Source organism: Melozone crissalis, unplaced genomic scaffold (genome assembly GCF_028551555.1).
Source record: "Melozone crissalis strain CALT ecotype California unplaced genomic scaffold, PUWL_Pcris_2 ptg000088l_1, whole genome shotgun sequence".
Lineage (NCBI taxonomy): Eukaryota > Metazoa > Chordata > Aves > Passeriformes > Passerellidae > Melozone > Melozone crissalis.
In genome coordinates, this window is record NW_026535865.1 from 3,959,763 (window position 1) to 3,987,539 (window position 27,777).

At 46.6% G+C, this 27,777-nt stretch overlaps 1 protein-coding gene across 2 annotated transcripts; it reads left to right on the forward strand.

The window, feature by feature from the left end:
- Positions 1 to 27,279, forward strand: PTBP1 (polypyrimidine tract binding protein 1). Of its 2 annotated transcripts, XM_054290979.1 has the most exons (15): positions 1 to 80; positions 3,675 to 3,705; positions 13,399 to 13,477; positions 13,962 to 14,134; positions 15,063 to 15,209; positions 16,135 to 16,305; positions 17,038 to 17,148; positions 17,423 to 17,597; positions 18,776 to 18,850; positions 20,070 to 20,215; positions 22,744 to 22,777; positions 23,296 to 23,388; positions 23,673 to 23,889; positions 24,104 to 24,181; positions 24,494 to 27,279. In XM_054290979.1, exons 1-15 carry the CDS (start codon positions 73 to 75, stop codon positions 24,624 to 24,626), a joined length of 1,671 nt encoding a protein of 556 aa, XP_054146954.1. In that variant the 5' UTR covers positions 1 to 72; the 3' UTR covers positions 24,627 to 27,279. The 2 variants fall into 2 exon arrangements, with proteins under 2 accessions (XP_054146954.1, XP_054146956.1); XM_054290981.1 differs by lacking the exon at positions 3,675 to 3,705 and having other exon boundaries at positions 6 to 80.
- Positions 27,280 to 27,777: the final 498 nt, after the last annotated feature.

A 27,777-nucleotide genomic window follows, 5' to 3' on the forward strand; every position in this document is an offset into this window, starting at 1 on the left:
CACGGAGCGGTCTCGCTCGTCCCGCTATTGCGGCGCCTCCACTCCGCTCCCGACGGGTCGTCTCCGTGTGCAATGGACGGGTGAGTCCCGCCCGGCGCCGCGCCGGGGCCGCGAGCGGTGCTGCCGGGCCCTTCCCATGCTGCGGGAGCGCCCGGGTCGAGCATCCGCGCCGGGAGCTGTGGGGCGATACCTGTGGGGGGCCCACGGGCGCGGCCGGGACGGGCGGGGGGGGGGGGGGTCTCGTGTGGCGGCCGGACCCCTCCCCACGGGCGGCGGCGGGGGAAGCGGGGGCGGGCCCGGTGCGCCGCCTCGTGCGAGCCTACACCGCGTGCTCTCCCACCGCCCCGCGGGTCCCGGCCGCGGAGAGCTCGGGGGTCCCGCCCGGAGGGGCTGCGGGGGTTCCGGCTGAGGGGAGCTGTGGGGCCGCCGGTTTGGGCGGCTCAGCGTGACCCGCCGGGGCCGGGCGGGGGGCGGCGGTGCGGGAGCGCCGCGGGGGCGGGTGGGGGGCCCGGGCGCGGCCCCGCGGGGGCGGAGCGGGCGGGGCGGGCGCACCTGGCGGGGCGGCGGGCGGTGATTCACGGCCGCGCTCCCTCCCATTGTCTGGCGCTTCCGCGGGCGGGGGCGGGGGGGCTCTCGCTGGATTCCTTTTGTGACCGGTTCTCGCTCGCCTAAGTTTCGCAGGGGGGGAGGAGGAGGGCGGGCAGGGCTCCCTCGCCGCCTCACCTGAGCGCCGCAGGTACGGCCGCGGGCCCGGCCCCGCTCCCGTTGTCCCGCGCAACTCCCGGAGAGAAAACTTCCCTCCGCACGCTGGGACTCGGGGAGTTTCCACAGCTCAACTTTTATCTCGGGCAGCGTCGATTCTTCTCTAACCACCGCCCGACGGGGCCTCTTTGCGGCACAGCTCGCTCTAAAGCGGGTGATTTATCAGGGGATCTCTCTCCAAAACGAGCTCTCCGCGCTTCTTTTCTCCTGTCTGGCGTGGGGGATTTTTTTTTTAGTGATGTGGTTTTTTGTTTCTTCTAGCGAGCAGTAGTTAAAATATTTCTAAAGGCCTCCGAGTAAGCAGTTTGTTTTCCCCGAGCCGTAAGTACGGGAAGCCCAAATTAGTGCCTTCTCGCTTTCTGCCTCAGAACACTGGTCTGGGCGTAGTCACATGTCTGGGCTTTTTTACACGCTGAAAAGGTGGCGTCTCAGTGTTGTCTTCCTCTTAAAACCCTTAAAAGTACTGTATCTTACAATTTTTGCAGTCCAGGGTCGCTCTGTTGCTTTTAACCAGTTGCTCATCGGGTTGAATGATACTATTTAAAAAAAAAAAAAAAAACCAACAAACCAAACAGATTCTCAGCACATGAGATCACACATTCTAGTGGTAAAAATCGGTTTGTTATCAGCTGTAGTTTCAGGGAAGGCGGATGTTTTGTGCGTGTTAAAGTAGTTGCTGTTTGAATGTAGAAGTTGTAGTTTAACACATGAGGCTCAGTTACCTCTGATCTTCTGGAGATCCCGGTGCAGGATCCGTTTGCCCCGTAAAAGTGTCTCTTGCTGAAAGTTCAAAAGCTGCTTCGGAAAATAGTTTTAGGTTCTTGCCGAGCTGGCAGCAAGTGGCCTCTGGCTCAAGGCTGCTCCCATCTCCTAAAAATGATCCCGAGCTGTTCCCGAGTGATCCCCTTTGAATAAGTTGCTTTGTTAAAACATACGAGGAGCCCTTGTGGGCAATCCTGCTTTGGAAAATGACCTGGAGGTTTTGCTGCTGCTGCTTATTTTTTCCTCTTATTGCATAGGAATTATCCCACTTTTCCACGGGAAAAATAATTTTTAGGGAAGGGCTTTATTGCCTCTTGTTGTGGAGCTGGGAAGAGTTTTGATCTCCTCCTGTGCAGGACAGGAGAAGGAAGCTTGGGATAATCTACTGAGGGGGTGTGTGAACTGGAAATACTTTGCACGTTTCTGTAATAAAAATTCTGAAATACTGTTGAAGCTTGTTTCCTTTGAAATGTTTTATCAAGTGGGTTACAGCAATATCCCAGGAATCGATAGTTCTTTGGCAAATAAAATGACTTTTCCTGTTGCATACTTCTAAATGCCACTTTATGTAAAACATTTCCTGTGTGAGAGGCCCACAGGAGGAACAGGAAGTGGGAGAAACTGCTCTGGGGTAAGTTGGGGAGTTTGGGAAACGTGGGACATTGTTGGCAGTAGTTTTTTTGGGTTTTTTTTTTGAAGGTTCTGGAAATGCCTGGATTAGTGTTTATGTGCTAGCTGAGGAATGTGTGCTGTGTTTAGGGATGCTGGTTCCTTGCAGTGCTCCGTGCAGATGGGTTTCATTAGTTCATTAGGGCTGACCCTCGAGTGCAGCCAGCCCATCCCAGGCCTGCCCTGGAAAATCAGGAACTATCGCGTGGCTCCAGCTGCAGGGCTGGGTTGTGATGACACGGCACGTTGGGGGAAGAGGAAGTGTGAGGAGCTGAGCTGGCTCCTGCTGGTTCGTTTGTGAAGCTGGGGACACTCAAACAGGACTTTGGTGCAGGAGGAGAGGCAACAAAAACTAGTAAATGCAAGTTTTCTCATGTTAATTCACAATGTAGAGTTGTTCTTGAGTGCTTCACGTTTCTTACTGTTGGTTCAAGAAGGATTGCCCTGCCTGCTGTGTGTCACCCTGCTCTGTGGAGCTGCTGCAGGTCAGTCAGCTGGGCACTGCTGCACCCTGTGCTTTGGAATTGCAGGCAGCTCTTTGAGAGGAGTGCAGCCCTGTGTCAAGTGGTTCCTTTCTGCTCTACATTTTGTGTTGCTGCTTGACAGGGGGTTGGAATTTATTACAAAAAAATATAATCACCAGTGCAGAGGATAACTAAAGTTTTAGGCTGTCTGGAGCACTCCCATGAAACAATAACATGGAGATGCTCTGAGGCTCTGGAACATCGCCCAAGTCCAACATGCCAGGCTGTAGGCAAACCATCCTGACTGCATTGTGCACATTGCTGTAAGGAGGTGTGTGGTGTGCTACAGAGTGTTCAGTGTTCAAGGGATCTGGTGTGGTGCTCTTTTTCATCTTAATCAGAAAATTTTCATTTTAGGAGGCTTAAGTGTCTAAAGTAGAGTTTAATAAGTGGTTTTTTGGTAGAACTGATAGAGGAATCCTATGTAAGGTGTACCCCAGGCTGGGATTGCCTGGACCTCTGGGCACTCTGCTGGTGCCCTGCTGTGACATGAGGACTGCTGTGAGCCCTGGCTCCTTCTCTGCTGGGACACAGCTCTGTCCCTGGCACCAGCAGAGCTCTGCTGTTGCTCTCTCAGCTGTGTCAGAGCCTGCCTGGGGCTCTGTGGGTGTTGGGGACAGGAACCTCAGAAGGGGATGTTGGTGACAGAGCTGACTCGTGATGTTTTCCTCTCGGTGTGGTCAGAGTTGAGGTCACATTGCTGGGCTGGGGGGGTTCACCCCCACCCCTGCCCTTGCTGCCCTAGGGAGTGGGAGAGCTGCAGTTTTCTGCCACTGCTGGGTCTTGGGTCTCCACCATCACCATCTAATAATTTTTCCTTGTATAAACTGTCCTTGGCTCACCTGCAAAGACAACTGTGCACTTTGACTTGCTTTTTTCTTACTACTGTAAACTATGCTGGATTTTTGTGGCAAACCTATCTAACTTTTTTAATCCTTTTCTTTCTTTTTTCTACAGCATTGTCCAAGATATAACAGTTGGTACAAAGGTAGGCACTTCTCACTTTTTCTCTCTTTTTACACTGCTCAGCATCTGACCTAGTTTTAGCCTCACCAAATGTAGATCTTCAGCTGTAAAGGGTTATTTCTGGTACCACATAAATGGGTTTTAACCAGAAAGTAATTCAGTTTCATGTGCATTTAAAACTTATGCTATGGCTCAGCATTTAGCTCTTGTCATTTAGGCATGGGTGATCAACTTTATTGCACTTAGAAACAGCCCTTTCCCATGCTAAAATGTCAAGCCATGCTTGTTACTTGTGTGCTAGACAATGCTTCTCCATGAAGAAACTGGTCCTTTTCCTTTGGAGAATTCCATTTCCTTTGTTTGTGTGAATTCCTGCTCAGTTATATGTCAAAAATCCTTCTGCCACAAAAGGGAGGGTTTAGCAGCTGATTTTTATCTCTTGTGGGTACAGTAAACATGACCTTTGCCCTTGTGTAGTGTGAGGTTTGGAAAGGGCAGACTTAGCCCTAAACTCAGAGTGCTGACAGGAGGCTCCTTATCAGCCACTGGTGGCAACAGGCATCACCTTCAGGGCATCAGCACTGGTGCTGTGAAACACCAGGCTGGGAATGTGCAAGGCCAGAGTGGGCTGAGGGTTTGGTTTGGTTTGTATGTTGTATCTCTGGGGTCAGGACTGCAGTGAACCCTGTGTGTGTGTTGGGTGCTGGCAGTGCAGCTGAGTAGCTCATGAGGAGGCAGTGACCAAGAACTGCCAGAGTGGCCACTCAAAAGGGCCAGGGAAATGATGCCATGGGATGGGACTGATGTGGAGCAGAGCTGGTGCTCTGGGAGCCCTGCAGAATTAGGAGCATCACACAAAGTGCTGTTGGCCAGCAGAACTTTGTGTTGGAAAAGCGGCCAGGGAAGTGATGCCATGGGATGGGACTGATGTGGAGCAGAGCTGGAGCACCAGCAGCCCTGCAGAATGGGGTAGGAGCATCACACCCAAAGTGCTGTTGGCCAGCAGAGCTTTGTGTTGGAGGGACAGAATGAGCTGTGCTAAGCACAGGCAGCCTGGCAGTGCTTTGTAGGGGTCTGAAGGGGCTCTCACAGCTGTGGGGGAAAGGTCATTCCTGCTTTTCCTCCTGCAGGAATCTCAAATTTGAATTAATGGTAGTGTTTGGTTCAAGTAAAAATGCTGACTGATGCAAGGAGCTCAGTTTGCCATCAGATGTGAGGAGGAGAGGCTTGAGCCTGGACAATAAAGTTGGTTAATAGTTCATAGCCATTATGGAAGGTGCACCAAGGCATCCCTGGAGCAGTTTGATACCTCTGCTGGGAAACTGGTTAGTGTTGGTTAAGGTCCCCTGGTTTTTAACAATGTGTAATTTGTAACTTTTTAAAGTGGATTTACATAACTAAACTTAACCAGGAAGCTGTATTTGTAGATCTCAGTGAAGCTTGGAATTTTGGGGTGTGGGATTGCCTGCCTCATTGCACCCATCTGGGGGGATTCCAGACCCTGGAAAATGCAGTCAGATGAGGTCTGGAGCAATCCCCTCTGAGGCCTTCACCTCTGGCATGGGACAGCACTGTACCCACAGCTGTGCTGGCCAGACAGCAGGTAGGGAATGGTGACACTAAACTGTGCATGGAACATGAGGTTTCTTGTCAAGTCAGACCAGGCAGGTTTGCAGAAAGTTGAATCTAAATTTAAAGAGTGGCAGAAGCAAGCAGGAAAGCTGAATCATCTTGTTAAAGGTAAGCTTTCAACTGATTTTTGCTGTAGCCACGTTATCTGATTGTGTTTAACTCATTGAATATGCAGGTGTAGCTCTTGTAATAGGATTCCCTTCCTTAGTGCTTGGGTGTCTGTTGGTAAATTGGAGTCTGTGCATTTCTGAGAGCAAAGTGAAGCTTCTCCTGTGCTCCCATCCTCTGCCTGGGTCAGCCACAGCTTCCCCTGCTCTGGGGTCCAGCACAGACTCAGGTGTCCTTTCTGTCACCTGTGCTCATGAGAGCTTCCTGGCTGAGCCACCAGATCACCCATGGAGATCTGAGCTGGAAAATTGTTTTTAATCTGAGGTGTAAATTTACTCATCCTGATATGTGTGTACACAGAAGGTAGGAATTCGTTTGGGTGTTGGGAGGTGGCAGTCCCCAAACTCTGTCAGCTCTTGCCATGCTCAGTGACCTTGTCCATGATCTGATACTGCCACTGGAATGTCCCAAAGCTGGCTCAGACAAGTAGGAAAAGTGCCTGTGACTCAAACCATGCTGAGCAACGTGTCACAGCAAACTCCCAGTGGCCTCTTGCTGTGAGTGCTGAGCTTAACTTGGAAGTTGAAAACTTCATGAAAGTCACTTTTTTTCAGTTTGCTCAACATTATTGCTTTAAAAGGCAAGCTGCTAGCATATTTTATTTTCTCACATCCCTGATTTACATTTTAAGAGTATTTACACCCACTTACTAATTTTTCCAAGGCCTTAATTAAATTTAGTTTCTTTAACTCTAAGAAGCCCCCAGGTGTTCCAGTGGCTTACTCTTCTGAGTACTGTACTGCCCAATGGTGTTGTTTTTAATCAGGTGTAATTGTGGTAGCCATTGCAGGCTCCTCAGTTTCAAGTGTGTGAATTTGTTTAGGAAGCTCATTGCCATTCTGGTGTGGGGATTCCTGATGCACAGCCTGCAGATCAGAAACACATGATCTAAGACTTACATGATCCAAAACTTACTTCCCATAATTTCACTGCTGTCTGAAAAGGAAGTAAGTATGGCCCTAAGATGGAGGCATGGAGGTTGAGCTCTGAGGTGCTCTTTGACCCTGCAGTTGCCTCTTGCAAGTCTGATCAAGGTCTCACTCTGTGTCTCTTTGCTCTTTGTTTAGTTTCCCTGCATATCACTCTCCCTTCACACTCTGAGAGGATGAACTGTGACACGTCGCTGTTCTTTAAGTGAAATTGCGTTTTGGTGGTTGGAAAAGTCTCAGAATAGTTTAGGTGCTGAATAATCCCATAGTTTCTTGGCTAAGTTAAGCTCTGCTTGAAAGATTTCCCTTCCAGAAACCAAAAGTGCAGTTGTGTGGCGTTTGAGAAGTTAATTTTTAAAACAGGCTTTGCTGGAGTGTGATACAGGCTGACTGCATAGAAGTGATTTGTGGTGAAGCCAGGATCTTTGCCATGGGAACAGTAATTATGGCTTCAGGCAGTGGGCCAAGAATGTTGTGAGGAAATTCCAGTCCCCTCCTATGGTTTTAGTTAGAGGCTGCAACAAGCTGGCTCTTGTGGCCTCCCCATCAGGGTGAGCACACATGGGAGCCACATGTTGGTGGCAGTGGCTGCTGGGTGCCATCAGGTCACCTGGGTGTGCCAAACAGCTCCATCTCACCTGAGAGTGCTGTTTTGTGCACCTGGGTCTTCAAGTCATGGATAAAATGATGTTAGAAAATACTGAATTTAAACCTCAAGCCTGCTTTCACTTCAGTCTGTGATGATTTAAAAAAAATGAGAATATTTCATGCATGTGAACTGACTCAACTGCACATTTTGAAGTTGTAGGGATGGACTCTGGTCTCTGACATCAGGTAGTGTCAGACTGGTAAACACAGGTATGCTGCTGCTGCATTTCTTGTCCTCTCACACCAGCAACAAGAGGAAGTATTATTTATTTACACGTTCCCCGTGGCTCTGGTACAACAATTTCAAGCTTCCTGTGAGAACACACCGAGTGCTGTGCCCAGCTGGGCCAGTGTTTGAGAAACCCATTTGTGGTTCTGCCTCTGCACAGCCACAGTCCAGGTGACTGGAGAATTCCTGCTAAACCCAGGTGTTCCCCTGACAGATGGGGCAGAAATGTCCTTTTATGAGTTCTGTGTTCCTGGACTGACTCACCCAGCACTATTTCTCCCTGATAGGATTTCTGTTGAGCTTTGCCAAGGCCTCTCTGCTCCGTGGCAATGACTTGAAAAACTCAAGGTTGAGCAGTTAAATTTCAGCTTGGGAGAGGTGGATCATAAAGCCTGGGCGTGTGCTGCCCTACCGAGCCAGCGTGACTGCATTGCTGCAGCACTTGGAGTTGAGGAATTTTGGGCTATTTAAACTGGCCACACCTTTTATTTGCTCAAAGGGCAGGTTTGTTTCACAGGGTGTCTCCATAGTAGCAAAGACTGAGAAGGAAAGTTAGGAGGGGATGAGTGGGGTGAGGATCTGGCTTTGCTGTGAGGCTCTGATAGAGCTCATTGGGGTGAGCAGGTACAGCACCAGAGGGTCTGAAATTCCTGGATTTTTCAATTATTATTTGTCCCAGCCATAAATAACTTTAGTGATTGATATTAACCAATAAATTGAATGAAAAGTAAGTAGGATATTTTGATTTTTTCATAACTGCAGTGTTTGTGTGCTCTTACTTGTTCACATATTTTCTACCAATAAAGTATATTCTTAATTCTATTCATATGCAGTGTGAAACTAGTGTTTAAATGGAGATAGCAATACCTCATATTATTTAACATTGAAACCAAAAATGGTGGCTTTTAGGAACTCCAGGGCTTGTCTGCAGCCTCTAAAACAGTGCTGGCACTTGCAGCAATTCTATGTGAGGAAGCTGCCATGCTCTGATGGTCTCACCCAGCTTCAAAGGGGCTGGGAGTGTGTGTGTGTGTGCCATTGGGGATCCCAGTGGCTGCTTTGTAGGGATATCAGCCTCAATCTTGTCCAGCAAGAGGGAGGCTGTAAGAGTTTTAAAAGCCTGAAGTGGCAGGTGACTGGTGTTTGGCCGAGCAGAGTGTGGGTTTAAAATGTGCCCCCGTGCCTGCCACATAGGCTGATGGCTCTGCCACAGATCCACTGTCCATGGAATATGCTGACTGCTGGGCTGGACTTAATTTGATTAATGGTATATTTGTTCTTATGTTTGAATTGGTACATCAGCCATGAGCAATTTGGTGAACTAAATAGATCCCCACTGCTTTGGTTCTGATCAAATGATAAATTGTGTGTCCAGTGTGTGTGTGACACCAAAAGGAGCAGCATCACACTGTGGAATCTTGAAGTTGTTTTGTGTTGGCTTTAACTTCCCAGCTTCCTGGAGACTGTTGGGGATGCAGGTGTGTGTGTGTGTTCTTCAGAAGTGTTTCACAAAAAAAAGTTGACTCATGGTTTGTTTGTGACCCAAATTGGAATGTTTTTCACACTATAAATGACTAAAGAGTGCTGGAGGCAGGAGAGGGGAATAGAGGGGAAATAAAAGTGAGCTGTGCTGGACTTGAGTCTTTGGTGGAAGGCAAGGAAAACTGGCATCCTTCCTAGCAGCTTAAATTTAGTTCCATTCTTGAATCTCGAATCTCAGCAAAAAATGCTGGAATGTAACATGAGTGTGATGATGATGATGTCATCAGACTGGATTTCTCTTAATAGTTTCTTCACAGAGATTTGAGCTGTGAACTGAAGGATCAGAGCATTCCTGTATCCCTCTGGGACTGACCTCGCACAGCCCCTGATGAGCCACTTGCTCCTCCTGTGCTCAGAGGCATTTTCTTGCCTCTTTGATCAGGGCTGATGGTTTTTGTGAGCTCAGTGGTCTGAGTCACTTAAAAAAAATATTACAGTGGTCTTTTATTTGCTGTACAATATTTTTCCAAATTTAGAGAAAGTAAAGAACAACGATGCCCATGTGCTCTGGCTTCTTACAGGACAGACTTCTTTTGATTTCTTTTCAGAGGGGGTTTCCACGTGCTGCTGTTCCCTGCTTTGCTTTGTGTAAGTGCTGTTAGCTGATGGCCTGCTTGCCTCCAAAATCCACCTTTTCCCTCTCAAAGGTGAAATCCACCTTTTCCCTCTAAAGTGCTGTTATCCCAAGTCTGTCAGAGCAGTGTAGGGTGCTCCACACCCAGAGACAGTCCTGCTGAGTTTCCTCATTTAGGGATGGAGAGAAACAGCTTTTTGTAGATCTTGAGCTTGACCAGCCTGTGGCTTCTGACTTTTTTAATCATTGTCCCTCTCCTTCCCAAATAATCCTTTTGCCTTTCCTTTAATTTTCCTCTCTGCCTGAAAGTTGATTAATATCATGTGTTTGACTTGAAATAAATATTTTTCTGGTGGTTTAGTTTGTGTTTGTTTCTAGCCTTTTGCACAGGCAGGATGCAGTTGACTTACTGTAATCCATTTAAAATAAGTGCTGGATCTTAAGTAGATAAAGGATTATATAGGGCAGCTGGGAATTTCTGCAGCACTTGTAGGTGTGCTGATAAAAGCTGAGACAATCTCTGGCTTCATTCCAAAGTGGTGTAAGCTAGGTAAAATCCTACTGGCAGTGAGGTAATGTGTAGTGTATGTGAGTGAGCTTTTTAAGTAAGAGACTGGACAGACTAAAAATTCTTAGGCTTTATTTAAAACTTTAAAGCAAGGCAAGGCTTAGAGTTTTGGTGTGGTCAAAAATACAACTGGGGGAGATCTGAAATGTTAAGCTGTACCTGCCTCTCCCTGAGTCTGAAAAGAGAATGAGGGAATTGTTGAGCAGGGCTGGCTGTGTGATTAAATTAGTGTAGCTTGGGCAAGGGGCCTTCTGTAGCCAGGAGCATCAGGCCAGAGGAGGCTGCTGGCATGGAAACCCCTCCCAGTGGGGTTTCCCTGGTGCCACTGTGCTGCTGGCTGGGGATTTGGATGGTGGAAACAGCCCTGCCCTGCTCTAGGTGGGATCTGGCTGTGTAACTCCAGAAGTGGAGGCTGTTTGCAGTCAACAGGAAGGGGAGATTTGTTAGTTCAAATGAGGAATTTGATGTGCTGTGAGTGCACTGTGGCTTCTGTTAATCTCGTCATAAAAATACCAGCTGTGGAAGAATGGCTGAGCAGAAATGTCAGTGTAATTAATGCCTCTGGGAGCAGGGATGGGAGCTGGGGGTTGGAGATTTGTGTCTTGAAGTGCAGCTGGGCCTCCCTGAACAGCTCAGGGAGAGAAGCAATGCTGTGGGTGGATATAGGTGAGCACCAAGCACTCTCACAGCCCTTGGCTGAGTTCCTTCCTTTTTAAACCTAAATTAAATTATATGAAACTTCAGAATCAGTAACTTCTCTCCTGTCTTTCCCAGTATAATTCAAAATACCCAGTGGGTGAGAAACTCTTCTAAACCTGTTCAACCAACCAGGCTTGCTTTGGTTCCTCTGCCTCTACTGAATTGAGTACTTGGTATGAAACATTTGAATTTATATCATGGTTTTAAAGAAACTCTTTAGAGTCTGGAAAGAGACTGGTGATCCCTGCAGTATAAGGGCAGGGAGGCTTTGGAGTGCTCATTACTGTGGGTTTCAGTTTGCCTCGAGTTTGGTTGTTCCAAAAAAGCAACTGTTTCCTGTGGTTATCCAATATCAGCTCCAACAGGAGCAGAGGAAGAACACCCACTGATGAAGAGTCATGGTTCCTTGTGCTGGGGAGGGCATGGCAGCACAGGGTGACCACTGAGGCTCCTTGGGGCACTGGGTCTGCTCCTCTCACACTTCAGCAGCCACTCCTGCACTGGGAGATGTGGGGAGTAACTTCAGTGTGACTGCACAGTGCTACATGCACTGTGTGTAAACTTCCCTGTGTAGGGAAAAGACTTTGGAATAACTGCCTTTTTCCAACCGTGGCAGTCTTCCCTCCTTGTTTGCATGTGCTTCCAGCTGGGAAGCTTACAAATTGACTGCTGCTGCTTTTGATGTTGAACAATCATCCCCCCTCTGCCTCCCGGCTCTGGTCGCAGTGGGCAGCACAGGCTGTCTCCAAGATAAGAGGGGAGTGGATTGGAAATTGCTCTCCTTAAAGAGACATGGACATGTGGAGCCTGGCTGCAGTGATATCCTTGCCTTCCCTGCCTGTGAGGAAGTTCTGAAATACTCAAATGTGTATTTTAAACAAGCCATTAGGAAAGCTAAATTCTTTCCATAATGGTATAAATGCTTGTTTGTTCAGTTTATAGTTTCCTAGTGTTGCTTCCATGAGAGCCAAATATGTGGCCCATTCTCCCAGTGTTTCCATGATGGATTGCAGGAGCTGCCCACTGTGTTTGCACAGCCACACCAATTTGTGCTGGAAGAGTTCTGGGTATGCAGAATTTTACAAGTTAATATTTAAGAAGATGTTTTAAAACATTCAAGTCCCGTTAAGGCCTGATGCAAAGGCTTTCATGAAGCCAGAAACAGCTGATTATGTGGGTAGAGCTGTGTTTTGGTGAGTGGCTCTTGTCAGTAGCTGCCAGGTGTATCCCAGGCTGTGGCACAGAAAACCTTACCTGGAGTGGCAGCAGCAGTGCAGGCACGAGAGTGTTCTAACAGCAAACCAGAGGATTTTTTTCTAGCCTTGGAATTATGCCTTAATTTGAGTCATCAAAGGATGGGATCACAGTCTAATAGCCTCCCAGCCCAGCTTGCCTCTTGCTGCACTCAGGAATCGAAGTGCTAATTAGAACAGCTGTTAAAAGGCCCATTCCTAATGACTGCACCATGTGAGGAGGAGGAGGCCCAGGCCAGAGCCTTGGTGGGAGCTGGTCAGCACTTGCAGGTGACCAGCAGCAGCTCATGAACAGTGGCTTGGAACCTGGCCTAATTCTCATCTTCGGGACATCAAAGTCCTTGAAGCCTCTTTGAAGAGCTGGCAGTGAGTAGTCAAACGAGAAATTCAAGATTTGAGGGGGAAAGAAAAAAAGAAACCCAAACCGTGTGTGTGTAGCTGGGTGTTCTGGGGCTCTCAGTGACCTACTTTCCCAGCTTGTCTGCTGGGGGAGTGCACAGAGCTTTTGTTGTTGCAGGGCTCCTGTTTCTGCAGGTGCCACCAGATACAGGGTGTGTGGAAGATAAGGGTTTCTGGTGCCATGCTGTGGAGCAGGGTACGTTTCCATTGAGGTGGGTGGGAGCTGCCAAGGCAGGGATGAATTCTGAGCTTTTTTCTATTGATAAAAACTGTCTGGTGTGGTGCTTCTGTGGAAGAGAAATGCAAAAAATTAGAAAAAAGTGCTCCTGTGTGTTAGATCTCTTGTGTGTAGTATCATGTTTGCTCACAGTTTACAATGGAATTTGAAGTTTTCTTTGTAATTTACTTGAAGTTAAGACATGCTGATTGTAAGATGTGTATGCAAGTATAGATTGTGCTGAGAAATCATTCATAGGCATGTTTGCTTTTGTCTTAGTAATGGTTTTTTGTATCTACTACTTGGGTTGGACCAGTCCTGGTCAGTTGAGGTGATTTAGGTGACTTTACAGGGACTGCTGTATCAGAAAATACCTTCTACCAGGTCAGGGTGCTCCAAGCCCTGTCCAGCCAGGGCACAAACACTTCCAGGAATGAGGCACAAAATGCACAGCTTTGATTCACAACTGCCAAGTCATTCCCAAATAGTTTTGGCAGCTTCAGAGTGAAAATTCTGTGGGATGGGAGTAGTCAGAAACCTGTTTTGCCACGTATGACAGAAGGTGCCTGTTGCACTGTGCTGTGTGTGTAGTGGCTTCACACAACTCAGCAACACTCCAGCCCTGAGATCCCTAATGCTGAGCTGAAAAGAGATATTGGATAGTGCTGCTCCATTACCAAACTGGATCTGACTGATATTTAATTCATGGAGGTGAGCTTCACTGCCCACTCTCAGTATGTTTTCACTTACACTTGTGTTCAACTCCTCTCCAGCTTTCTCAGTTGTTCTGCTTTAGGAGTGCCTGGATAGAATTGAGTGAAATGCTGTCCATTTATCTGTCATCTGTTCTCTTCCAGCGGGCAGCTGAGGAGCTTTTCTCTCCTTGTGTTACTACTAACGGACCCTTTATCATGAGCAGCAACTCTCCTTCTGCAGGTAATATTGCATGGAAACAAGCACAGCAATTTATAAATACTGCAGGGAGGCCTGGATTTTCCTTCTTAATCATAATTTTAAAATCTCTTCATTTTTAGGCCTTTTTATGTGATGGTGCTGAATAATAATAATAAATGTCTGCCAACAACACTAGGCTAGGTGGGAAGGAATAAAGCACCAATCTGGGGTTAGTGGCACAGACTTGCACTAAAAATATGAGTGGGTAGGTGTGAGATTTACACAAACTATGAAATGGCCACTGGAGAATTGATTCCATTGCAGTGGCATTTGGCTGTGTCACTCCCATCGTGCAGTTTGGGGGGAAAAAAAAGACTAAAACCACATGTCTTCAGATTCAGGTTAATTTAGACTATGGAATTTCTCTGTAATAGTGCAGTAGCTGGCTGGGGAGCAGAGCAGAGTGGGAAATGCATGCTTTTTCTTCCAGATCCTTCTCATCAGCACTAACTCTTGCTTCTTACAGCTAATGGAAACGACAGCAAAAAGTTCAAAGGTGATAACAGAAGTGCTGGGATCCCATCCCGAGTAATCCACGTCCGCAAGCTCCCCAGTGACGTCACGGAGGCAGAGGTCATTTCTCTGGGCTTACCCTTTGGCAAGGTCACCAATCTTCTGATGTTGAAAGGAAAAAACCAGGTATGGCCTCCCTAACATGGATTGTGTCAAAGGCTTGATAAGTTTGTCATCAGGAAACCGACTCCAAGTTGTTTAAACAGCTGCCGTGTGTTATGAGTCAATAACTTCTCCATACTCTTATTTTACTTTTTTGTGCTTATCCCATGAGCTGTAGAAAATACCACTTTCAGGCTGCAGAAGGAGCTCAGTCCATAATTACAGGTTGTCACTTGTAATTAGCGTTAGGCCTGCTTTGGAAATTGCAGGCCTGGGATTATTTGAACAGCAGTGCCATGAGTTGGCCTTTTTCACTCAGGCTTGCTTGACAGCTGAGTTACCACTGTGTAACGTGGCATATTGAGGACACCTTTACAGATGTAGTAAATGAGCTGGCTATGGCTGAAATACTATTGGGTAATGGGGGTGGTGTGCAGTAATTTGGTAACTAAAATTGTCTTGCAAATTAAGGAGTAAAAAAGCAAGCCAACTTTAATAATTGCTTAAAATATTGGCTTTAATCTTAATTATGAGAAGGTGCCTCTGATATATTGCATGGTGTGATTATATGGAAGTGCTTGCTGCAGTGACTTGCTACAATCCCTTATGCTCCTCTTCTGAAGGAGAGATGCCCCTAAGGGTGTGGAGCAATGTGGGGGCTTCCTGCCCTGGAGAGAAGTGAAGAGTCTGAGTTGTTGTTCTATTTTTGTGTTCTTGCAGACATATCTAAGTACACAGAGCATGGAGACCTTAGGGTGACACTGAAGCTTTGCATTAAATCAGTCTGGAGAGGGAAGATCCTTATTTGCTCTACTTATAGTTGGATTTTAAACAGTTTTATGTGCAAAACCACATGTGTAAATGCAATTGTGAAAACCCAACCCTGTTGGAGGGTCAGGGTGACCTGGTGCTGCCCTGGTGTGACGTGTCCCTGTTGGATTTCACTTGCCAGGCTTTCATAGAGATGAACACAGAGGAGACAGCCAACACCATGGTGAACTACTACACCACAGTCACTCCGGTGCTCCGGAGCCAGCCCATCTACATCCAGTTCTCCAACCACAAGGAGCTGAAGACAGACAACTCTCCAAACCAAGCAGTCAGTTTGTTCTCTGCATTGTCATCCCAGGGAGGGGGGGACACACAGCCAGATCTTTGCTGCTGGCTTGAGATCCATGGGCTTTAGTAACATCTGGTGCTTTAGGATGTTTGTTTCTAGTGTTTAAAATATTTCTGTCAAGTGCAGCCATGATGGGGCAGAACTCAGCTGTGGTAGAGCACAGCCTCAGCCTGGTGCTGGTGGGTGCAGCTTTGAGGTGGCAGTACCTGAACCCAGCAGGTCTCAAGGCTCTGAGCCCTCAAGGGTCTCTGCACCACATGCTCTACCAAGGGGAAAAAGTTCTTAGTTTCAGTTCAGCCCCTTTTGGTGACTTTTTAGGACAGGAACACAGGAAAGAAGTTCAAGTGTTGTGGCTCTTTGCCACTACATCCTCTTTGTCTGCTCTCCCTTTTTGAGCTGATTCCAATCAGGAGCAGAGCACCCAGTGCTGTGCAGATGAAATGCTGCTCTTGGGTGCCTCTCACAGCTGGAGCTCAAATGTTCTGTATGTCAGGGGGCTCTGCAGAACCCCAGGCACCTCTCACTTCTGGATCCCTGTGGCAAGTGTGCATCAATCTTTCAGTCTCATCACCTTGTCTAGGATTCTGGAGATGGATTCAAAAGCCCTTTTTTCCCCTTTTTCTAAAAAATGGGATAATATTGCTGCATCAGCTTATGCAGAGCAAAGTTTTGCCATAGCATAGGTACTGCATGGTTGATTTTGTTGGAATTTTTGCCTTGCCCTTACTGCTTGGGGTGGTCTTTATTGACTCTGTCTCAAATATCCCCCAGCCTTTGGAGCAGCACAGTTGCTGCTCACTGCTGAATCCAGCAGTCTGTTTGCAGAGAGGCAGCTCAAGGAGAGCTGACTGTGTGTTTTTTGGAAGTACAAGTGTGGGTCTAACAGCTTTTTTTGCCCCTGCAGCGTGCCCAAGCAGCTCTGCAAGCCGTGACCCAGGTGCAGGCTGGGGCTGTGGCGCTGGCCGCCACGGCTGCGGCCGTCGATGCAGGCATGGCCATCACTGGCCAGAGCCCTGTCCTGAGGATCATTGTGGAGAATCTCTTCTACCCTGTCACTCTGGATGTTCTGCACCAGGTAAAACATGTCACCACAACTGCTTGAAGATTGTTCTGGAGGAAGGGGCAGCAGCATCCGGTGTGTTGGTGTGGTTGCAAAGTCTGTGGTTTGTGTTTGTACAATGCAAGTTCTGAACAGAGCTTGTCTGGAGACCACACACCTGCAGGAGAGGCTGCTAGTTTTAGTCCCCTACTCTTGCATGATTTAAATTTCCAGAGATTTGAGTCCTAGTCCACTTTCATTATTATTAGTCCACCTATTTATTATTATCAATTACAGTTCTTCAGGTTATCTTTAGGTTTTAGCAAAAGTAGCTGATCCTCATCCTTCTGCTGGGGAAACAAATACACTGTCCAGGAGCTATGTAGGCAGTGGCCATTTTGGAAAGTTGCCTCTATCTGCTGTGATTGCTTAATGGTATCTTCATGTTTAAACTACAAGCTTGACTGCATTTAAGAATTCCTGAAATTCCTGGAAGAGGTCGAGTTCTTGAAGGTGTTTGTGAATATTCCTGTTAATTAACCCAGAATAAACAACTGTACTTAGGGAGGAGTTCAGCCACTCTGGTGTGTTCTAGGCTGATGCCATGATGCCAGTCAAGCAATGCCCACAGTGTGGTTTAAAACCTTCAGGGCTGCAGTTGAAAGCTGACAGGCTGAAAAGACTTTTGTTTCTGCTTGTAATAAGAGATCAATATGAAATTATCTTACTGTAAATGTGATAACAAGATACACAAATATTACCTTGCAGATCTTTTCCAAATTTGGTACAGTCTTGAAAATCATCACATTCACGAAGAACCACCAGTTTCAGGCCCTGTTGCAATATGCTGACCCCATGAGTGCTCAGCATGCCAAACTGGTGAGCGCTGGATTGTTCTTACTTGTTTGCCTTGTTTAATCCAATCTCAGGGTGGGCTTTGGGGTGGGCTGACACCAAGGACAAAGTGTGAGTGGGAGGAAATTGCGACTTGGAGGCTGCCAGAGGGGCTGAATGACGCAGAGCTGTCTCCACATGAGATACCTGTTCTCAGGTGGAGCTGTGGGATGGCCTAACACCCTCTCTCTCCAGAGAGCAATTGCTGTGAGCTTGTTTTGAATGCATTTGGGTGAGGACTGGTTTTGTTTTCTCTCAGTCTCTGGATGGACAGAACATCTACAACGCCTGCTGCACGCTGCGCATCGACTTCTCCAAGCTCACCAGCCTCAATGTAAAGTACAACAATGACAAGAGCAGGGACTACACCCGCCCTGACCTGCCCTCTGGGGACAGCCAGCCCACCCTGGACCAGACCATGGCAGCTGCTTTTGGTGAGTTCAGCAAGTGGGAACAGCACAAAGCCAGCTGATGTGTGTGTGTGTGTCATGGTGAATTCCCCTACCTGCACCCCCCAGCTTCTTTTCATTCTCACTGTGCTCTGAAAAGTGCCTTGTCCTTGCAAACACCACCTGGGCTCAACTCTTTCTGAGGAACATTTTTCCAAAGGTACCTAATCTTGCACTGACTGTTTCTGTCTGCACGCACACTCTTTGCATATTTGCAAATCTGAAAGCTAGGTCAACTTATAGTTATAATTTAGGCTAAATGCTATTAAGTGTTATTTCTCTTTTAGAGTGTTACAGTTAAGCTCTAAATTTAGGTATAAGTCAAGTTAAAGTACTGTTAGGTTGAAATGTTGAGCTTCAGGCAGCATTCCTTTTCATCACTGTTTACTCTGTTTTTACACACACACATACCTAGGTAGACTTCAATTCCTTTCTGTTTTCATTGCCTGGATTTTGTTTGGTTTTGTTGTTGTGCCTTAGTTGTCCTTTGTAAGTAGAGTAAATCTTGCCAATTGTTGTGCTTTGTAGTTTAATTAGATATAACTTTTGCTTATACCCTTGTTGGTGATTTTTGGGCAAACTCAAGCACAGTTTGGGACAGTGTGTCAGGAGAAGGGGAGGGGATATCATCCTGGTGTATTTGGTCAAAAACTTCATTTGAATAGAGTGTAACTGAGGCAGAACATTTGGGGATCACTGAGGATCAGATTAGTGCCAAATCCCGTGGTCGGTGCCTCTGGTGCCACCTGGTGTTTGCCCAGGAATTGTTTTGGTGATCTTTGGAAGTCCATTGTTATGTGAGAAGCATTTAGGGTTTAGCTTTCAACTAAATGCTTCTGTTGAAGGACAAATAAAGACATTTTGGCTAAGTTTAGGGAGATTTAGGTTGGATATAAGGAAAAAGTTCTTCACCCAGAGGGTGGCTGAGCACTGAACAGGCTTCCCAGGGCAGTGGTCACAACATCAAGCCTGACAGAGTTGGAGAAGCATTTGGACAACACTGAGCCACATGGTGGAATTGTTGGGCCTGTCCTGTGTAGGGCCAGGAGCTGGACTTAATAATCCTTGTTGCTCTCTTCCAACTCAGAATTTACATAGTTCTGTGAAGTTTAGAGTTTTCCTGCTGTTGAAGCATTTTTTAATAATGTGTCTGTCTTTCCCAGGTGCCCCAGGAATAATCTCTCCTCCATATGCTGGAGCTGGCTTTCCTCCTACTTTTGCCATTCCTCAGGCTACAGGTACTGTATTTGTAAGTGGAAATTCTGTGTAGGTTTTGTGTAGCTGAAGCATCTTCACGTTTTAAATCAAAGTAGTGATATTTTTGTTTGGGTTAGCCATGTAAATAGTAAATGCTGGCATTTAGACATGGAAGGGACTGGTGATCCAGTACATCACCTCAGCACGGAATGCTGTGTGCAGCTGCAATGTCCTGGTGATGGGAAGAAGATGCATAAAGCAGGATGGGAGAAACAGCAAAGGCAAACTTTGAAATAATATGGGGAAAGTGGTGAGGAGATACAAATTCTTGTGCTTTAAATTTCGTCTTGTCGTTACAGAGGTTAGGACCTCTATTTGACAGCTGTTAATTTGGTCAGAAGCAAGGAATCTGTCAAATTTTTCCCTAAATATTTTGGGAAGGCTGATATTTAAGGTGAACTTTGAAGTTCACAGCTCATGCTGTAGGTAACAGATCATTGCTGCTTCCAGAAGTAGCCAAGAGTCTGAAAACTGGAAGTGCTGACCATGCTTGCAGGAGTGCCAGCCTAAACAAGCCTTGCTGGGGTTTTCAGCATTCCAAGCCATGTTGGCTCTCTGGGAACATGATGGAATTTCCTTGCTTATGACAAACAGGCAGAGTGGGCTGTGGAGGCGTTGCTGTTTTGGTAACATCCAGCTCTGCTGAGGAAACAAGAAGGGCTGATTTGGAGATTAATCCATGTAATTGACTACTAGCAGTTGTTTCTTGAGCTTTAAAGCTCTTACCCTTGAAGGGCTGGTACTGGGAGCAGTCTAGGAATGCCTGTGGGTACAGCTGCAGTGTTCGCCAGTCAGGAGAGCTGGGTGGTGGTGGCACAGGGTACCTGGTGGTTGCATGTGTGATGAGAGCACATTGTGCATGCCCTGGTTGGACAGACCCTCCCCATGCCCCTTGTGTGACACCTGCCCTGCACAGCAGAGCTGAGGCTTTGTGCTCATCCGCTGCTTGTGAAACAACGCTCCAGAGTGCTGAGGCACCTGCTCAGCACCAGGCACTGCAAGAGCAAATCCTCTTAGAAACCAAAACATTTCCTGCAGCACCAGAAGCGGAGGCTCCTGTTGCCCTTAGGATTACACGGGCACTTTTGGGAATGATGACTTGCATGGTTCAGAGGGTGTGCTGTTCTCCCTTCTGGTGCAGCAAATACACTAGAGTACGTGCTGTTAATTCTTTACTGGTTAATATTCTTTAATTTCCAGGCCTGACAGTTCCAAGTGTTCCTGGAGCACTTGCTCCTTTGGCTATTCCAGCAGCAGCTGCGGCGGCTGCAGCAGGGCGGATTGCCATTCCCGGCCTGTCTGGGACAGGGCACTCCGTGCTGCTGGTTAGCAATCTGATCCCAGAGGTTAGTGCAGTCCTAACTTTACTTGTTTTATTTTTCTCCTTCCTGTTATCTCTGCTTTCACTTTCTGAACACGGATTGGGCTGAAATTCATTGAAAGTGAAATCCTGCTGTATCCAAAGGAAGCGGCACCGCTAGAGCAGCCGCTGCCGTGCTCTGAGAGCCCCAGGTGCAGGGCAGAGCAGTACTCTAGTTGCTGAAGGGAAATGGGAAAATCCATCTCAGATTGAAATTGCTCTTCCTTGGTTCAAAGCCAAGGATGCTGCCTGCCTGCTCTTGTCCCCCAGAGATTACAATGCCTGTCCCTTCCTCCCTCTTCTGTGTGGAGTCTCCCAACCATTCCCATGGAATAGTGTCATTTGGGTCACAGAGTAGCCATGTCCATTCCTTTTCCTTGGCATGTTGTAGTTTTTAATACATTAATTCAGAACTACAGAGAGGCTTCATGCTGACCTTTGCTCTTTCTGTGTAGTGTCTGGATCCCTGCTAGCTTGACCTTGTACCTGTGCAGTGTTTCCTCTGCCATGTGCTTGCACATTTCCCCCTTCCAGGATTCCTGGAAGTTTTTCCTTAGCTAAACCCCTTAACAGCTCACAGTTTACATTTTCAATTCTACTTAACTGAGTGAGTTGAAATATTTGGATTTCTCTAAAAATAATGCAAGTAATATTTGAACAAAAACCTTGTTTAATGAAAGACAGCACCATAAGGGAATTGGATATGGGGGGCTTGAATTTTCCTTCAGTCAGCCCCTGGATCTGGTTGGATTGAAAGTGTAGAACCTCTGGTGTTCAGCAGAGTGAAGAGGCTCTGCTGAGGAGCTGTGACTGGTGGGACTGTGCACACACGTTAATAGCACTTTGCAAAGCTGTAAAACTTACCAGTGATGGCAGAGTCACCACAAAACCTCTTTGGATCAAAGGGGAAGCCTGGATGTGATGAATGATCAAAATATATTTAACTCTTAATGAGATGAACCAATTGGATCATGTTTCAGACTGCTCTTACCTGTCATTGTTGTTCTCTCCAGGGCATGAAATAACAGCAAGGGCTGTGGAACAGTTTTGGGATTTGCTGCTCGTGCTGCCTGGAAACTGCTCTGCCATTCCAGGGACTCTCATTTCTGCTTTGTTCTACCATAAGCCCTGATAATTAACAGGCATCATTATTCCTGAGCAGTGTGATGCTTCCAAGTGTGTGTTCCATGAAGCTGTCGGGTGCCTGGATGGTAGTGGCAGGACAAGGGGCTGTGCTGCACTTCTCAGATTTCTCACAGCTCTGTTTAGGCAGGAGCAAGCAGTTATTTCATGCCCTGTGGTGTTTTTTTGAGGAGCTCTTCACTCTCCATCCAGCTTGTCTTTGGGCTAGAGAGACTTTGGGACTTGGACTGAAGCTGTGAACTAACAGACATGAAACTTTTTCCACTGCCTGTATAATCAGTGTTGTAGAAACTTACCTGTGCCACAACCAGTTAGTAAAGAGACAGTATTGCCTGGAGTGACTGCTCTGCCATGGGGTTTTCCTGAGTGGGAATCATGGGAGCTGAAATGGCTCCATTTTTTCTTCCACAAGAGTGGGGGCAGTCCACACATCTCAGCTTGTGGTGACCCAGTACTTTGGGTTTCTGCACAGTGAGGTCAGGCCACAGAGCAGGAACAGTCCTCTACAAACAAGGTACCAGCTCCTTATCTGAGTGCTTCCAGCAGACCTTGGAGTGGGATTTGTGGCAATACCGCTGCTCATCCACATGATCTGTTTGTTTAAAGCAGTGGTTGGTATCCTAGGTGGATGTTCCTTGTTTCTTTCCAGCCAAGTATTATGGCATGGATTGCTTCCTGCAGTTCCTGACCCCAAGCAGCAAATGAAGCTGTTTGTGAGTTGGTCCATGAAGTCAATAATTGTAAACAGAGAAAATATTTTTAGTAAAATTTTAGGGAATGCCATTGCAATTGAATTGGTTATTGCACCTGTGGAAGTCACTCTGGGGGGATACTGTCTCTTACTCCTTTGTATATCTGAAGTAAAAATGCCTTTTCTTTATCATTGTGTTCCACTAGGTAAAACCTATTAACTGTTTCTGTAAGCAAGTTATTGTATGTAGAATTCTATAAATCTGACTGATGGAACACTACATATTCCTTATGTATTTACTGACCTGTGTTTTTTGCTACTTTTTTCTTTTCTCCCCATCCCTGAATTTTTTTTCTTCCCCCGATCCGGAATTTCTTTGCCAACTGACTGCACGGTACTTCTGCTTCCTGTTGTTGCTTGAAACAAAAAAAAAAAAAAAAATAAAAACATTCCCCTTCCAAAAAAAAAAAAAAAAATAAAACAAACCCTGCTCTTCGGAAACCAACCTGCCCTTCAATATTAACCATCTTGAAAACTTCATCATCCATCAACCAATTTCGCCATTTCCTGCGGGGACTCTGCCCTTCCTCGTTGTGGACGATTTGTGCAACCTCGCTCTCCCCTTCGATTCCTTACCTCTTCCCTGTCCCTCCGCTGCCTTGCTCTGCTGTTCTCTAAAGAGAGTTACACCCCAATGCCTCTTTATTCTTTTCGGTATGTTATTATTCACACTTTTTATTACCTTGTTTTTTCATTTATTTGAGATTACTTTTTGATACTTCAGAAATGTACAGTTTGCAGTTTGCCTTTTTTTTTTCTTTTTTTTCTTTTTTTTTTTGAATGCATAATTTTGATTTTACATTGTTTACTTAGTTTGCTGTTTAATTTAGTTTGCCTTTGGTTTTGGTTCAGTTCTGCATGGGTTATTTGCTTTGCATGTCTTTGATAAGAGTTTTAAATTGTGAGAGCATGCGAAATTGTCCAGTCTTCTGGCAGTAAGATTTTGGCTTTTTGCTGAAACCCAATGTCTTTTCTTTAATGTATTGTTCCATTATTATTCTGCTATATAAGAATTCCCTTAATTGGAGCAGAATATGTAGCCATGGTTGGAATGAGATCAGTTCTGGTTGGGAATGGATGTTTTTGCTGTTGGATTGATTAGCTGATGTTAAGTTGAATTAGACTTTTTGTTTCCCTACCTAAGACTGTTCTTGTTTCCTCCCTCTTTGAAGGAGTCTATGGTGATGTGCAGAGGGTGAAGATTTTATTTAATAAGAAAGATAATGCCCTGGTTCAGATGGCCGATGGGAATCAGGCCCAGCTTGGTAAGCTTGGCAGGCTCAGACTCTGGGCAGTTAGGGACAAAATGGGTAGTTAAAACTTTCTTTTTGGCACTTTGTTCTCTTTCAGTAGAAGACTTAAATTTTTCCAGGCCTTGTGGGGTGTGGCAGTGGGGTGGCTGATGGGTGCGAGAGACGGGCAATGAACCCGGTGAAGCAGAGGGACCCTGCAGGGTGTGGTGTCTGCAAGGGCAGTGAAATTGTGGCCTTGAATTCATGTCTGGAGCAAACTGAGGTAGCCTGCAGTGAGGTGTGTCCTCCCCTTGCAGCCATGAGCCACTTGAATGGGCAGAAGCTCCACGGGAAGCCCATCCGTATCACGCTGTCCAAGCACCAGACAGTGCAGCTGCCCCGCGAGAACCAGGAGGACCACGGCCTCACCAAGGACTATGGCACTTCTCCTCTACATCGTTTCAAGAAACCAGGCTCCAAAAATTTCCAGAACATCTTTCCTCCTTCTGCCACTCTTCATCTGTCCAATATTCCGTAAGTGTCAGCAGGGAGAGTTCCTGTGTGGCTGAATATTGATGTGTTTGCAGCTCTGTGTTGCTGTCAGGAGAGCTCACCCAGCTCCCTGTTCCATTGTCTTGCCTTGCCAAGAGGCTGCTGTAAGGGAATTTAGAAAACTCATGAAAATTAGTTTTTTGAGATTACCTTGGTCTGTCAATGTCTGTTTGACTGGGAAAATTTTTTGTTTCAGACCTTCAGTAACTGAAGAAGATCTTAAGTTGTTATTTTCAAGCAATGGTGGGATGGTCAAAGGATTCAAATTCTTCCAGTAAGTGTTTTGTATTATGTCCTCTCCTTACTCTGGGCTTTTCATATAGGAAGGGTGGAAGTACTTTATTCCAGTCAAAAGGCTCAAAGGTGAGCAGAATCCTTACTCACAGTGTTTGACTGTGGAATATAAAGAATTCCTGAGCACTGAGTGAGGGCTGCATGTGCTTGCCACAGACATACTCCTCTAAAGAGGAGTGAGTGTGCTGCAGGTCCCTGGGGGGTTCATTCTGTGCTGGATGAGACAACTTGGATCAAGTTGGGGAAGCTCCTGCAATGGATCTAAACATGCCTGAAACTTGTGTCTTGTCAGGAAGGACCGTAAAATGGCTCTGATCCAGATGGGCTCTGTGGAAGAAGCCATTCAGTCCCTCATTGACCTCCACAATCATGACCTGGGGGAGAACCATCACCTGCGTGTGTCCTTCTCCAAGTCCACCATTTAGAGCTTGGGAAGGCTTGAGTAAAAATGGACTTGACTTAAAACCTCTGGGGTTCAGCCTTGACCTTAAAAGGCTGGACACCAGGGTTTCAACTTCCATCATTCCAGAAAAAAAAAAAAAAGCCACTTTAAAAATGCAGCTGAAGTGACCTTAAAAGACCAGAGATTTTATTTTTTTAAAGAGAAATCAGTTTACCGGTTTTTAAAAAAAGAAAAAGAAAATTAATTCCTCTTGCTAACCTTGCGGTGATGGGTAACAATCTTGACTGTTCCAATAAAAATCACAAGTTCAAGTTTACACTATGGAACCTGCTCTGGGAAATTCCCCTCCCCTCCTGCTCCTCCTCCCCCAAAAAGCAGATCCCAACAAGTTTTATCAGGTTTCACATTGATGCCTTTTTTTAATTTCCTTACCCATCCATGCCTTGAAAGACCTAAAACCACTGTGTGAATTCACTGTAGCGCCTTGGAGTCAGGATTGTGGTGACCAGGAGCTCCCAACCCGCCCAGCACAACACTCGGTTGCATTGATCCCACCTTAACCTGTGCACCTGCTGTCCTGTGCCTTAAACCTTCTACTTCTTTGGGGAAAACATCCGAGCTGCAGGGAGGGGATGGGCAGAGCTGAGAGGGGGAGCGGCTCTGGCTGACGATCAGCAGGGGGAGCTGGCAAAGTGGATAAAGGAAATTTTTGGGCTGTGACTCAGGGCAGTCGTTCCCGCTGCCCCCTGTTGTGTGTGTGTGTGTCTCGATCTCCACAGTGTGCCCTGTGCCACTTCCCAGTCTGCTCGTGGGTCATTGCCACCTGCAAACTCACCGGTGGGAGTTACCTGAGAGCCTTTGGCTGAGCAAAGCTCTGGGTGGGGGAGCATTCCCAAGGCCAAATCACATTCCAGTGTCAGGAGCGAGCCCGCAGGCTCTGCCCTCACAGAAGGACAGCAGAGCCGCTGTGGGACACTTGTGAAAGATGAATCAGAGTTTGTCAAAATTGTGTGTGTATATACCTAAATGCTTGGCTAGGATTTGGAGAATCCTTGGATACCCCACAGTTAGAAAAGGTGCCTGCAGGAGGTACCTTTGTGCCCTTAATTGGAGATTAACGAGGCTGCTGTAGCTCCGCCGTCGTTCTTAGAGCATGTCTTCAGCATTTGAGCTTTTGTTTGAATCCTTGTATTATACTTTGATGCCGTTGCTGTCCTCTGTGCCTAGCAATATTTCCAGTTGACCAAATATTCTAATCTCTTTATATGCAAAAGAAATAGTTTTAAGTACCTTTTATAGAATGATAAGATGGTATAAACGTAATCTAAATTTACTCCTTTGTGGTATTACCCGTGTATACTGTACTTTATTTTCTTTGTTTTGTAATTAAAGCTGTAGGGCAGGAGTAGTTTCCAGGCTGAGGTCGTGGCTGAGGATGAGCAGAGCTGAGGGTGTGAGAGAATGAGCACAAACAGCTCAGAAATAGAGGGAAAAGGACCCAGGCTAAAGATTCTTTTTTTTACCTTTTGAACCTATAAGCCCAGATGTTGTTCTAGGAAGGGAATTTATTAAAAGTAGAATGCAGCAGATCAGTTTTTCCCAATGATACAACAATTTTAATTTTTTTTTTCTGGCTTACAACTCTTTCCCGGGCCATTCTGCCTTCTATTCCGTGTGATCCGATGTTGCCTTACATTTCCCTCTAACCTGCAACCTGTTCGGATGCAAAAATAACAAGAATCTTGTACTTTTTTTCAGGGTTTTTCTGCAAATTGTGGACCAAAGTTTGTTTTTTAATTGTCTTAGTGTTGCAAGTTCTGATTTCCTTGCTTGGTGTGGGAGCTCTTGACTTGCCTAGCACTGAGTGTTTGGAAAAGTCTTAACTTTCTGTAGTTCCTCCCTGGACTCTCAAGGATATGAATTATGCTGGAGAAGCATGTGAGATCCAAGTGAGGCTCTGCCTGGTGCTGTGGTGTGCTGGGTACCCCAAAAAAGGGCAAAACCCCTGCTTAGAGCATCACCCCCGCTGCTTTTGGGTACCCCTAAATCTGTGCTGGAGCCAGGGATCTCCCTGCAAAGCTCCCCAAGGAGCCAGGAGGGCACAGCCAGGGCTCTGGTGGCCGTTGGTTTGTCCCCTCCTTAGTGAAACATCTCCCACAAGGGGACCCCAGCAGCACTGGGGTGACTCAGTGCCCCCCATCACCCTCCCCAGCTCTGGGGAGGCTCCTGGGGCCGGGCCCCAGCTGGGACACTCGGGGTGTCCCGTGGAAATCCCAGATGGATTTGGGGTAACCAGGCCCCCCAGCACGGCGGGCGCTCCCTTCGGATCCTGTGTTTGCATGTAAAGAATGTGAGTAACTAAGGGTGTACATATTTATAATTTTTTTATACCTGTTGTAAGACATGAGGGGCAGCAAAACCCAGTTTTTTATGGTGACCAGATGTATTGTATATTTTGATAACAGCAATTCCAGGTTCAGTATTGTGGAAGGTGGGTGGGGAGGGGAAGTGTACACACCATCAGAATTCCATTGCCTCTTTCAAAGAATGTTTGTAATGCAAAATGAAATGAAATTAAAACTATTTTATAACAACCTTTGTACCTTTCTGTAGCTCCATTATTTCCTGTTGAGATTGTAGAAGCAGTTGGTGCCCAGTCTGTACTTGTGCTTTCAATAAATTCTTCTGTATCCTTCACTCCTGATCTTCCTCCTCTTTATTGTGCCTGTTTTGCTTCTGATTTTTCCTTCTCATGTAATTCCAGCTGCCTCATTTTATTTTAACTTTGACTTTTCCCACCCTCTGGGCTGGCAGTGCGTGTCCCTGTCTCCATGGGGCCATGGGATGGGGTCTGACCTGGAGAGAGCCCTGAGGGCTCACTGATGCCCTGCCTGTGTCACACTCCAGCACTTTACTTCATGTTCCTAAACTTTCCATATGTTCTGGCTAATATCCATGAAAAATAACCCACTTTTGAGTCAAACCCTCCTCTCTGTAGTCCTGTGCTGTAGCTGTGGGGCTGGATGTGGCATTCTCCATTCTGTGGGATGAGGTGCAATGCCCATCTCTCCATGACCTCCCTCAGGATCTGGTTCTGTACATTCAACATTCCTGTCCCAAAGTCACTGCGGGGACACAATCCCCACCTGGAGCTGCTCTTGTGGCTCTGCTGG

Bases quoted from the DNA above. Each gene is read 5' to 3' on its own strand.
- PTBP1 (XM_054290979.1), top strand. The intron at 17,149-17,422 runs GTGAGCGCTGGA...GTTTTCTCTCAG, and splicing joins GTGCTCAGCATGCCAAACTG to TCTCTGGATGGACAGAACAT. The intron at 20,216-22,743 runs GTTAGTGCAGTC...TGTTCTCTAAAG, and splicing joins TTAGCAATCTGATCCCAGAG to AGAGTTACACCCCAATGCCT.